At 53.6% G+C, this 12484-nt stretch overlaps 1 protein-coding gene across 1 annotated transcript; it reads left to right on the top strand.

Annotated features, from left to right (window-relative positions):
* Positions 1-4463: 4463 nt before the first annotated feature.
* ZNF500 (zinc finger protein 500) lies at positions 4464-11670 on the top strand (the record flags this gene model as incomplete). The annotated part of the gene is made up of 6 exons (XM_079719611.1): positions 4464-4865; positions 6462-6645; positions 6847-6914; positions 7909-8020; positions 9921-10037; positions 11051-11670. The coding sequence occupies 6 exons, from the start codon at positions 4464-4466 to the stop codon at positions 11668-11670; spliced, it is 1503 nt and encodes a 500-aa protein (XP_079575737.1).
* Between the last annotated feature and the right edge of the window lie 814 nt (positions 11671-12484).

Genomic DNA, 12484 nt, shown 5'->3' with positions numbered 1-12484 from the left:
GCCGAAATCTGCTAGTGTGAAACTTTCTCTACTCTCTGAAATGATTCAAATACACTAATTTTCCATAAAAAAAAAAAGAAAAGAATAACAAAACGACTACTGTTTACTGAGTGCTCTTATGTTTCACCCTAGAGCAAAGTATTTTAATGTGCTGTGTCATTTAATTGTAGTAAGTATCCTCTGGGAAATAGGTACTATTAACCCCCATTTATATTATTGTCGGAATCAAGTTTGTGATAAGTTTGGGCAACAGAGTTCAGTGTCTGAAGAACAAATTACACCCCATTATTTATTCAGTCATTCAGCAAATATTTACCGAGCATCTACTATATGCCAAGCAGATCTGCCTAGTGTGCCGAGAAAACCAGAGGGGCCCTGGTTGGCCACCTCAAAGGAGAATCTTGGGACAGGACCAGAGTCTTCTGAGATACAGTTTGGATATTTACTCCAAGACAGAGCTCTGATTACCTGGCTGACATTCAAGTTTGCCTTTAGGGGAGTGGTCTGAGCAGCAGGCTCTGGGGCGTACTTGCCCAAGTCTGTCTTGGCTCTTCTACTTTCCTAACTGTGCGGCCTTGGGCAGGGCTCTGCCCCTCTCTGAGCCTCAGTTTACTCATCTGCATCAAATGTGCATCATAATGATATCTACACAATAGTCATTGTGAGGATTTAAGTAGCGCAGTAAAAACACAAGCACCATGGACCTAGAAGTACTTAAAAAACATTAGCTTTTATTGTTAGCTTGAAAATGCCTTAGAAAAAGTGTAAAAAACACTTGTGGTATTGCCCATCTGCTTCCCTTAATTTGCATTACATTATCATTACATATGGAAGCTCTCTGATGACTCTTCTAGATAATTTAGTCGAATTAGCTAAACTGTTTGACTTGTACTGAATTGTTGGTTCTCAGTCATTTGGACCTTGGGAAATTGCTACCAACGATGACTCACACTTGTAAAGTGCTTGATGGTAGACCATCTCTTCCCAGCCATAATTAAGTCATAAGAGTAACTGTGAGCTGAACCAACACCCATTACGTGATTAGGGATTATGTACCATCAGCCTGGAGATGATCTTCCCCTCTGTCTTCAGTGTGCCTCTCAGTTGTTTGCCAACTTCTGTGAGTGTAAGACTGCCATTTTACCTCGAACTGTTTTGTAAACTCCATAAACTCTATTAAAACAAGCTACATTTATAAGAATAAACAGTGGCATGTGATTTTATATATATATATATAACTGTAAATACTTTTAATTCATACTGTAAACAATGCTTGGCACCTGAATGAGTTGTGGACCTCTTACAGGAACTCCACGGGCCCAGGCATCCAAGATCCACAAATCTTGAGGCCTGCAGACTTCATCCCAGTGTGGTTACAGGTCATGAGCTGATGTTTATGGAGCATCTGTTACGTGCTAGACATCATCATAGGTCCTTTACAAACATAATGTCATCGAAGCCTGTCTGTCAGCTCTCAGAAGTTGGAGCTACGACAATCCCCATTTTACAGACGAGGCAAAGGTAAGGCTTACCCAGTTAGTAAGTGGTGGATCTGAAGCACTGGTTTGGGTGTATGTCAGGGTAGGCCCAAATTCATCCTGGTGTATGCTGGTTATGGACTGAATGTCTGTGTCCCCCTCAAGATAGAATTAAGAAAGAAATCCTGGGCAAAGTAGAAGTTTAACCTTTAAATCTCTGTTGGCTCTACTCACTGAAAACTGCCCAGAGAGGAGAGGGCCAGGACCACGTTAGTCAGGCCTTGGTCACTTCATGGACTTGCTAACTTGTGAATATCTGGCCCCGAGGAGATGATGAGAGATGCAAGGCCAGGGCCCCACCGCTAACCAGGAGGCAGTTAGAAACAGGAAGTTGTGCGGCAGCTTGGAAAATGCTGCTGTCCCCACACCTGTCTGCCCCTCCAGATGGCACCAAAAGTGTCTCTTCTGTTTTCCTCCTTTTCCCTCTTCCACTTTTGTCTATCTCTCTTCTTCCTCCCCCACTACATACCCATCTGTGACTTCTCCAAATTACCCCTTTCCATGCCCTCCTCCTGAAGCCGATGGAATGGCAGGCTTCTTGTGTTTGGCTTGATTGCCAGTGCTCTGAATGGCTCCGCACCTTGGTTCCCTCTAAGATCCCAGCTCTCCTGACCCGTTAATTGATGTATCCTCTTGTCTGTCTAAAATTTAATAACGGACCCAAAACACAGGTTCCAAGGAGAGATTTCACAGCATTGCACAGCAGCCCAAGATTATAAGGCAAAAATGAGGCATACGTGGTCCTGCCTTTCCTCAAGCCCCACCACAAGGCTGTCCTGAAATCTGGCGTCTTCCCTTAAAAAGGTCCTGCCTTCCACCGGGGGTGTGTGTGTGGGTGTCTCCAGAAATCAGTGGTGGGCAGCCCAGTTTCTTGTTCTGCCTGTGTGCTCACAAGAAAAACTGGATATTGGATATAGGGGGGAAAGTGGAACGCGAGAGAGAATGGAGAGTAGAAATGGAAGGAAAGAAAGAAGCTGGTGGGAGGGTTGATTGAGGCACTAGGTCTGAGGATGCCAAAGCTGAAAAACTCAAGGGTTGTCGGGTTGTTAGTGATGATGTTTATGGAGCTCTCACTGCTAGGCACACAGCTCTCACCATGACCCTCTTCCTGCTCAGACCTACCTGCCTGCACCTCCCTCCCCCAGGCTCCACAGGGACACCAAGGACTGACTGTCCAGTTCACCTCCTGCTCATCGTGACTGCTTGGCACAAAGCAGAGCCCAATAAATACATATTTGTTGATCAAATTAACAAATGAAGAAATATGCAATTGATAACAAAGATGCACCCAGCAAGAACTTTGTGAGTCTTCATTTTCCAGTCTCTAAAATTAAGGAGTTGGACCAAGACAGACACCTGGGTTCCAACCTCGCCCCAGTTCTGCACTTACTGGGTGTTTGTGACCTTGGGCAGGTCATTGAACCTCTCTGCACCTCGGTTTCCTCACCTATAAAATAGGGATAATAGTACCCCCTTTGTTTCAAAGATGAACTGATTTAATAATTGCAAATCGCTTAGAACAGAGCCTGGCATATACATAGTACTATGTGTGTAAAAAAGTAAATTTCTAGGATCCCCTCCACCGTGGAGTTCCTCAGGCCTGGGAGGGTGGATGGAAGAGAAGCAGAGAGAATGGCCCAGAAACTGCGGAGCCTCGCGCATGCGCACTGAAGTTGGAGGAACACCCTTCTCCTGCAACGCCTCCCAGGACCCATCTACCCGAGGCCGCGGCTCAGCCAGGGGATGACTACGTTACCCACAGTGCATCTCGCGGACTCGCTACGTATCTCGTTTCTATGCCTGACAGTCGGTTCAACCAGTAGTACGAGGACCCACAATGTGAGTAGTTACCCACAATGGCTCCCGTGGACCCGCCTACCCAGACCCATTCTCACTCTCCACAGCCGGCCAAAGGTGCGAGGACTACATTACCCACAATGCTTCCCGTGGGACGCTCACGCGGCCTCGTTTTGCAGCTCGACGCCGGCTCAGCCAGTGGTCGTCGCCGACTGTCCCGGGTCTGCGAACTAAGGATTTTGGTCCTCGCTTCTGGCCCGCCGAGCCCTCCACGCCCGCTGTCGCGCTCCCGTTCCAACCCGCTGCTCCGGGCCTGCCCCGAGCCCCCCCACGGGTCTCAGCGCTGCCGGTGAGTGTGGGCGCGGGCGCAGGGTCCCAGCTCGAGCTTCTGTCCGCGGCCCTCGCCCGCCGGAGCCTAGTTTGTGCCCGGCCTCGGTCACCGCTCTCCCTCCAGCTGAGGGGACGAGACGGGAAAGCAGCCCAGCCGGGGAATCCTGACCCTCACAAGACCCTGGAGTTGGAGAGGCCTTGGTGACCGTCCATTCGGTGGGGCCCGCGGATGGGCTTCAGGCTCCCGAAGCCCGAAATCGGGGGTCAGATTGGGATAGAATCTGCGTCCTCCTGGGCAGAGGGGGCTCTGATTCTCATCATATTTCCAAACGGACCTCATCCAAAAATGTCCAACTGTAATATTGAAAACCCAGCGTTTCTAGAACTCTGACCGCGTTCCAGGCACTGTGCTAAAATTATTTTCAAACGTCCCGTTTAGTCCTCTCAGCAACCTGTGTGTAGGTGGTGTCGCCATCTCTTCTTTCACTATCTCTTCTTTCACATGAGGAATTGAGGCCCAGAGATTAAGTACCTCTCCTGGGAATTAGAGGGTTAGTAGCAAAGACAGTTTGATTTACTTTAACCGTTTCTTTCTGCCAGTGAGGGCAAGTCGGCCTTGGGGCCAGGGCAGGGGCTTATGGGTTGCAGACGCTTATCCAGCCCCAGTGCTGCACCCTACATGACTTTATTGTCTCTCCACAGAGCCCTGAAAACATATTCCCCAGTGTCTGGCCAGAGGTATAGGGAGAGACAGGTGTGAGCTCCAGGCCAGAGAAGGAACAAGGCTCACCGGGAGCAATGGCGACCTCTCCCGGCTTCCAGCACTCGCCACCCCTGGAGCAGGACGAGATCCTGATCGTGAAGGTGGAAGAGGACTGCTGCTGGGAAGAGGAGCCCTCCCTGGAGATTGAAGACCCTAGCCCTGAGACCTTCCGCCAGCTCTTCCGGCTTTTCTGCTACCAGGAGGTGGCCGGACCTCGGGAGGCCCTGAGCCGCCTCTGGGAGCTCTGCTGCCGCTGGCTGCGGCCTGAGCTGCGCACCAAGGAGCAGATCCTGGAGCTGCTGGTGCTGGAGCAGTTCCTGACGGTGCTTCCAGGGGAGATCCAGGCCCGGGTGCGGGAGCAGCAGCCAGAGAGCGGTGAGGAGGCCGTGGTCCTCGTGGAAGGGCTGCAGCGGGAGCCCAGGAAACAAAGGCAGCGGGTGAGGTGGGGGGCATTTTAGCCCTGAGGTGAGAAAACGGGGCCCTGCTGCTGAGGTCTGTGTTTTTAGATTCCTTGGGCTCTGGAGCCGTGGCCAGCCTTGGTCATTGGGAGTACCTGGGGCTGGCCAGACACTGAATTGAAGAAGGCAACTGCAGAGTGTTTCTCAACGTTGGCCGACGTGTGTCCACCCCTTGATTAACCACTATAGCCCTGCCGGCCCTTTCTAAGCTATGTGGATTGGTTTGTTAACACCATCCCAACGTAGGCCAGACACAGGTTTTAATGGGAGAGAGGCTGGAGACCTCCTAAGGCAGGGCCTTGGGAGTTGAAGAGATCCCCAAAGAAGGAGGAGCACTGGGAAGAAAGACCAGGTGCTGGTGGGTGCCCTGGTTAGAGCCCCCAGGTGTTCCTCAATCTCTCTGGGGCTGCGCCATTCAATACAGTAGCTACTAGCCATGTGTGTTTGTTTTAATTAAAATTAAATAAAATTTAAAATGTAGTTTTTAAGTCACACTGACCACATTCCAAAGGCTCAGTCATCACACATGGCCAGTGGCTACTCCCTGGACAAGGACAGTGCAGATATGGGACACTTCCGTCATTCTACAGAGAGTGCCACTCTAGAGCAAACTCAATTCCTTCTAACCAAATCTGGGGAGTGGGAGTGGGAAGTCTCTTACAGATTTCTCCTGCTTGGGTCAGATTAATTCCTCCTGATTAGATATTTGGCAAATTCTGCAGGTCACCTTTCTCCCTGTGGCAGTGTCATTGGCCACACTGTGCTGTTCTTTTGCATCTGGCAGGATAGACCCCCACCCCCCACCCCCCAAAAAAAAAACCAAAAAAACTTGACCATAAGGTGAGTTGAGTGCATTAAGCACATCCTGCCTTAGTGGTGGCCAACAAGAACCCAGGAGCCCTTCTCAACCCTGCCAGCCTTGGCGTTTGGGGTTCCCGTCATGGCTTTCCTCTGTCACTGGGCACCCTGTATCCTCCGGGGACTGTTTCCTCTCAGAGGTGTGGAATTTTGAGCCTGAGACAGGGTCCCTGGTGCTGGTTTCAGTTCCCCGGGGATGTATCTTGTCCCTAGTACTCTTACAGACGTCAGTAAACTCTGAGACTAAATTTATCTGATTCACCTTCGCTGGAATTAAGATGATTCCAGAGGGTCTGTAGATGATTTCAAAAAATGTAGCAAGTGCAGTAACTCAGGCTTCCGAAATGAGACCTGATTTGGGGCCCTTCTGGCCCAGGTTTTTCAGGAGCACTAAGGAAGGAAGGGTGAGAGTGTGACGGTGACAGCAACACAGTGTGATGGGGAGAGACCGCAGAGTCTCAGGAGTGGAGCAGGCCTCCCTTTCCCCAGGTTGGGAGCCTGACCTCTTCCTGGGTCACATGCCTTTTCCCTGGGGTCTGGCTGGAGGGAGGTGCTTGGAGGGTCACAGAGGCCATCAGACACGACAAGGTGGCCCGGTGGTAAGACGGAGCCTGGGAACAGGGTGGCCAGGGTGCCCGAGACAGGAGGGATGGGGAACCCTGTGGGTTTCCTCCTGACCTTCTGGGAGCTAGTGGGCAGATCTCCATCTGTATGCAGGATCCGGAGGTAGTCCCTGATGACGCACTGGCCCACGGGACAGGGGAGTGGTTCTTGAAATGCCAGGTGGAGGCTCAGCCAGCAGAGCTGTCTCTGGATGAAGGGGCTCAGCACTCCAGCCAGCAGCCCCCAGCCCAGCTGAGCCACAGACCAAAAAGAGGCCCCCAGCTCTGGCCAAAGACAGGTGAGTAGCTGCCCCTCTTGAGGAAAGAGACGCCCTGCACTGGGGAAGGGAAGGGAAGGGAAAGGAGTGTGGCGGGGTCAGGCCTGTTTGCCTGTGGGGTTGGCAGGCTCCCGGCCGGGTGAGTGTTGATGGGGAGCAGCTGGACCTGTCCAGCCTTCGTTGCCATGTGCATGGGTGGGTGACTCTGTGCTCTTTCCCCAGGCCCAGTGGCCTCCCAGTGTCAGGAGACGGCGGCACTGGCCACATCCTTCCTTTCAGCCTGGTCCCAGGTGAGTGGCATTCCTGATCTGCAGCATCCCCATGTGTCCCGTGCCCTTGTTACGGGGACACTTTTCTTGCGTGGTCAGGTCTATGGGTTTCCAAGGCGGGTCTTCACCTCCTGGGAAGTCCTACCTGTTCTCAGATGCCACCTGAGTATTAGGTGTGTCCTGGAGGATCCTGGAGTCTCAATGGTGAGTTAGGGCAGTCACTTCAAACCCAGCTGTATGTTAAAATCTTCTGGCATCTGGGTAAAAATAGATTTTTCCCCCAGCCCTGGCCTGGAAGCAGAGTCTCCTTTGCTTGTTTGTTTCAATTGCAGCTTTATTGAGATGTAATGCACTTACCATACAATTCTCTCATTTAAAGTATACAGTGTTTAATATATTTACAGAGTTGTGCAGTCATCAGCGTAATCAAATCAATTTTGGAACATTTTCATCACCTCCCCAAAATACCCCACACCCATTAGCAGTCACTCCCCCCTCCCCCTCCCTCAGCCCCCTGGCGGTCACCAGTCTTTCTGTCTCTGTGGATTTGCCTCTTCTGGATATTGTTTTCTTGGCTGTTAATCGTGCTCCCAGGTCAGTCTGGTGTTAGATTTGGGAACCACTGGCCTAGAGGCATCCTGAAGTCCCCAGGTCACCCCATTTGGGTCCTGGGGCTGGCTTTAGCTGAGGCAGGGCATGCTAACTCGTGTCCTCAAGGAGCATGGGCCCCAGTGGCTGAGATCTCAGCAGATACAGCTGTTCCACACAGCACATCTGTCCACACAGTCTCTGGCCCTGCAGCAGTGGGGCAGAGCTTGGTGGTGACCATGTCCTCCCAAAGAGCAGGATCCAGCTGTGTCTGAGCCAAGCTTGGCAGGAAGGGGTGGATAACAACATATGGAAGGGGAAAGGTTGGGGAGGGGAGGAAGTAGGGGGAGGTAAGCAGGACCTGCCATCATCACACAAGTGGAGGGGACGGGTGAGCCCACCAGGCTATGAGTGAGCTGTGTTCCAGCAGGTGCCGGTGACGTTGGAGGACGTGGCCGTGTACCTGTCCCAGGAGGAGTGGGGGTGCTTGGACCTGGCTCAGCAGGACCACAGCTGCGACATGCTGCAGGAGGATGAGGGTATGTGCAGGGAGACCCTGGCCGTTGTCTGTCAGATACTGGGTTGTGTCTCTGACATGGGTGAGTGTCAGGGAGGGTGGCTGCTTCCCTCAGGCTGGCTGTGGTATGTGCTGGCCTCCAGGACCCGAGGCCCAGGCCACCTCCCTGCTCAGCACCTTCCCTGGCTCCCCCCGCCCACCCACAGGAGCTGCTCCAGCAGGTCTCAAACTTTAGTGGCCAGAGGAATCACCAGGCAGCATATTAAAAATAGGAACTTGTGGGCGTTGTGCCCAGGGGTTGCTTTAGTGAGTCGGGGGCATTCCCTGGTGAGTCCTAGTGCTGGGCAGCCCTGCCCTGCCAAGGTTGCTAGTGTCCCATCAGTGGCCCATCTGCAGCGGGGGCAGTGTGGCTGCTTGCCCATGTCCCAGGCAGATGCCCAGAGCTGTCCTGAGTTCCTTCTTTCGCCCTTTACCCACACGGTTGTCCAGTGTCAGTTCAGCCTTTGTGCTGTCCTTGGCGCCCATGGGCAGAGCTGCTCTTGGCAAGGCCCTGCCTGTCTACGGCCTCTCCTCACCACCCCACACTGGCCCTTCTCAGCTCATCCTGCCACTTTTGACACATGTTCACTCCCTGAAATGTTTCTTAAAGGAGTTGAGATCCTGCTTTCTATCAGTTGGGGTTCTCCAGAGGAAAAGAACCATTAGGATACGTGTGTGTAGAGAGAGATTTATTTTAAGGAATTGGCTCTCACGATTGTGGAGGCTAGCAAGTCTGAAATCCATACAGCAAGCCAGTTGGCTGGAAACCAGGCAGGATTTCTAGGCTGCCGTCTTGAGGCAGAATTCCTTCTTCAGGAAACCTCAAGTTTTCTCTTAAGGCCTTCAACTGATTTGGTGGGGCCCACCCCCCAGTGTGGAGGGTAATCTGCTCTCCTTACAGTCACCTGAGTGTAGATGTTAATTACATCTACAAAATAACCTCCACAGCAACATCTAGACTGGTATTTAGGGAATTCCTGGTGGTCCCATGGTTAGGACTCTGTGCTTTCACTGCTGAGGGTATGGGTTCGATCCCTGGTCAGGAAACTAAGATCCCACAAGCCGTGCAGCATGGTCAAAAAATAAAGATAAAAAATTGATTGAGGGCTTCCCTAGTGGTGCAGTGGTTAAGAATCTGCCTGCCAATGCAGGGGACACAGGCTTGAGCCCTGGTCTGGGAAGATCCCACATGCTGCGGAGCAACTAAGCCCGTGTGCCACAACTACTGAGCCTGCTCTCTAGAGCCTGTGCTCTGCAACAAGAGAAGCCACCGCAATGAGAAACCCACGCACCGCAACGAAGAGCAGCCCCCACTCTCCACAACTAGAGAAAGCCCGCTCACAGCAACGAAGACCCAATGCAGCCAAAAATAAATTAAAAAAAGAAAAATTGACTGGTATTTAACCAAACAACAACACTGTAGCCTGACCAGGTTGACACAGAAAATTAACGATCACATACTTTCTTTTACATCTTCATTTATTCCCAACTAAGTGTCTGTAGAACAAATGAAGATGAAACCTTTCTATTGCCACGAATACTGGCTTGCTGTGTGCACTGTTGCTGTCCCACTGCTCTGTGGTCTGTCCTGCTGTGTGTTGTAACTCTTGGCTACTTCATCTCTGTTGTGATGAAATTCTGACTCCTCGGGGCATCTGGTTTCCCTCCCAGAGCCGGGGAGAGCCTTGGGCCCTGTTTTTCCTCGCTTCCTCTCTCTGAGGAAGCAGTCTGCACAGAAGTGGAGCGCCTCCCACCTCTGTTGAGGCATGGAGTTTTTCCCGCAGGTTCTCCTGATGCCCCTTTGCCCTCACGAGGAGGAGGTTGTTGCAGCCCTGTGTTCTGTCCCAGCCACACTCACATCCTCTCTTCTCTTTCCCCATGAGCAGGACTCCCCGCTCCTGGGCCCTGTCTGACTGCCCAGGATGGGCCAGGGCAAGGCCTGCGGGACCCAGCTTGTGCGGCCTCGGGGCTGAGGGAAGTCTCTGGCAGTGCTGGCTCAGGTGAGGGGGTCTGGGAGGAGACGGATGTCCCAGATGAGATTCTCCCCTCTCCTGGGCTTAGACCTCGGCGACTGTGTTTGTGGAGTTCAGGCTCAAGGGCTTAGAGCAAGGGTTGGCAGATTTTTTCTGAAAAGGGCCAGATAGTAAATAGTTCAGGTTTTATGGGCCGTATGGTCTCCCTGGTGATGCCTCAGCTCTGCTGTCCTGGCACAAAAGCAGCCACAGACAGTATAAAAAGACGTGGGCGTGGCCATGAAACTTCATTTACAAAGGCAGATTCACCCGCCCTGAAGGAAAGGCAAGGGGAGACAGGTGGCTTTAAGAAAGGTTTGGGGCTCGAGCAGCAAGAGAGTCCTACCACCTTGAGCTGGGACATGGCACTGCATGCAGGCACCATAGGGAAGCTGGTCCCGAGGGAGACACGAGGGGCTGGGCATGGGGTCCTCAGGACGCCCTGAGTGTCACCAGCCAGCGGCCCTCACTCTCTCGGGCCTACACCTGGGGTGGAATTGCTCAGTCACGTGGTCACTCTGTGTGACCGTTGGAGGAACTGCCAGAATCAGTTCCTTTGTAAAAACTCTTACCAAAGGCCAGGGAGGTGGTTCCATCCTGTCTCAGTTGTACAGATGAGGTGGATGTGAGCTTGAGCCCATGCTTGGCTTCCTGGACAAGCCAGTGTGGAGGCAGGAGGGGGCTGCATGGGGGTGTGGGGTGGACAGCATCTCGGCAGGGACAGTTCCCGGCACTGGGAGGGCCTGTCCTTGCCCCGTCAGGTCAGTGGGCCTCAGTGTCCTCATGTGTAAATGGGACTGTCACAGTACCACCTCACGGCCTTGTGAGTCTGGCCATCGTTCTAGTTCCCAGAATCAGGCTCTGAATGAGGCATCCTGCGGAGGGTGTGGAAAGGGAATTTGAAGGCACTTCTCTGGGTCAAGGGCTGCCCCACCCTGCCTCCCCTTCTCCCTCTCCCCCTCGCCGTGGAGCCCTCAGCGACTGTGCTTTCTCTGTCTCAGAGCTTGGGAGGCAGTTTGAGGATGGAGAGTATGCCAGGGCGGACGCGTCGGTGAGAACACGGTGGGGCCAAGCGCTCCCGGGTCAGGGGCCCGGCCTGACCAGACCCCAGCGGCCTCCGGACAGAGGGCAGTCCCTTGGGGTCCGGAAGCCGCACACGTGCCCCGAGTGCGGCAAGGCCTTTAGTAAGACGTCCCACCTGACCAAGCACCAGCGCACGCACACTGGGGAGCGACCCTACCAGTGCCAGGTATGCGGGAAGCGCTTCGGCGACCGCTCCAACTGCAGCACGCACCAGCGGGTGCACACAGGCGAGAAGCCCTATGCCTGCGCCCAGTGCGGGAAGCGCTTCAGCCAGAGCTCCAGCCTGGTCATCCACCGCAGGACACACACCGGGGAGCGGCCATACGCCTGCACCGAGTGCGGGAAGCGCTTCAACAACAGCTCGCACTTCAGTGCGCACCGCAGGACGCACACGGGCGAGAAGCCCCACACCTGCCCGGCCTGTGGCAGGGGCTTCCGCCGGGGTACTGACCTCCGCAAGCACCAGCGCACACACGGTGGGGAGCAGCCGCTTCACAGACCCCAGAGGCTCCAGGATGCCCCCGGGGCCCGAGCCTGACGATTTGGGAAGCTGCCAGAATCGCTTCTGTCCCGGAGCCAGAAACTGTGGTCTTCAGGCATCTTCAGACTCCGTTTGCTCCTGTAGGCCCCAGCGTGAGGACACGTGGTGGGACATCTGGGGGGCCCAGGCTGAGGGAGGAAGCTGGGCCCTGCAGGTGTATTAGGGTCTGGGGCAGCCACACAAAGGACCACAGCTGGGCTGCTTACAGCAGCAGGAATTCTCTCACAGTTCAGGAGGCCAGAGCCTAAAATCAAGGTCTGCAGGGCTGCCTCCTTCCTACAGCTCTGATGGAGCATCTGTCCCAGGGTGCTCCTGGCGCCTGGTGCTGCCAGCTGTCCTTGGCGCACCTGGGCTTGTGGCCACATCACTCGGCCTCCGCCTCCCCACAGCCTCTTCTGTGTGTGTCTCCATGTGTTGTCTCCTCTTGTAAGGATGCAGTCATTGGATTTAACTGATTACATCTGCAGAGACCTTGTTTCCAGGTAAAGTCACCTTTTGAGATTCTGGATATGAATTTGGGGGGACACTTTTCTGCCCACTTTGGGGGAAGCCTCAATGGCTGTGGTCTCTTGCAGTTTATGTACCCCAGCCTTACCTGGGCTTGGTCTCCTGCCTTCCCCCCGAACCTTGCTGCACTTTCAAAATGTAGCCTGTTGGTGGGGGGGGGTTTCCAGTATCACAGTGGTTGTGGGTCACCTTCGCAGAGCCATGGCTGTTCTATAGGATGGATGGCTGGCGCAGGAATGCTTCCCTGAGATCCCATCTTTCAGCCTCCCCCAGCCCATCAGGAAGTCCCCAGGGTAGAGTGCCA

Source organism: Hyperoodon ampullatus (genome assembly GCF_949752795.1).
Source record: "Hyperoodon ampullatus genome assembly, chromosome: 14".
In the NCBI taxonomy this organism is placed as follows: Eukaryota; Metazoa; Chordata; class Mammalia; order Artiodactyla; family Ziphiidae; genus Hyperoodon; species Hyperoodon ampullatus.
Note: the sequence above shows the minus strand (reverse complement) of the source record. Positions and strands in the feature narration are given on the sequence as shown.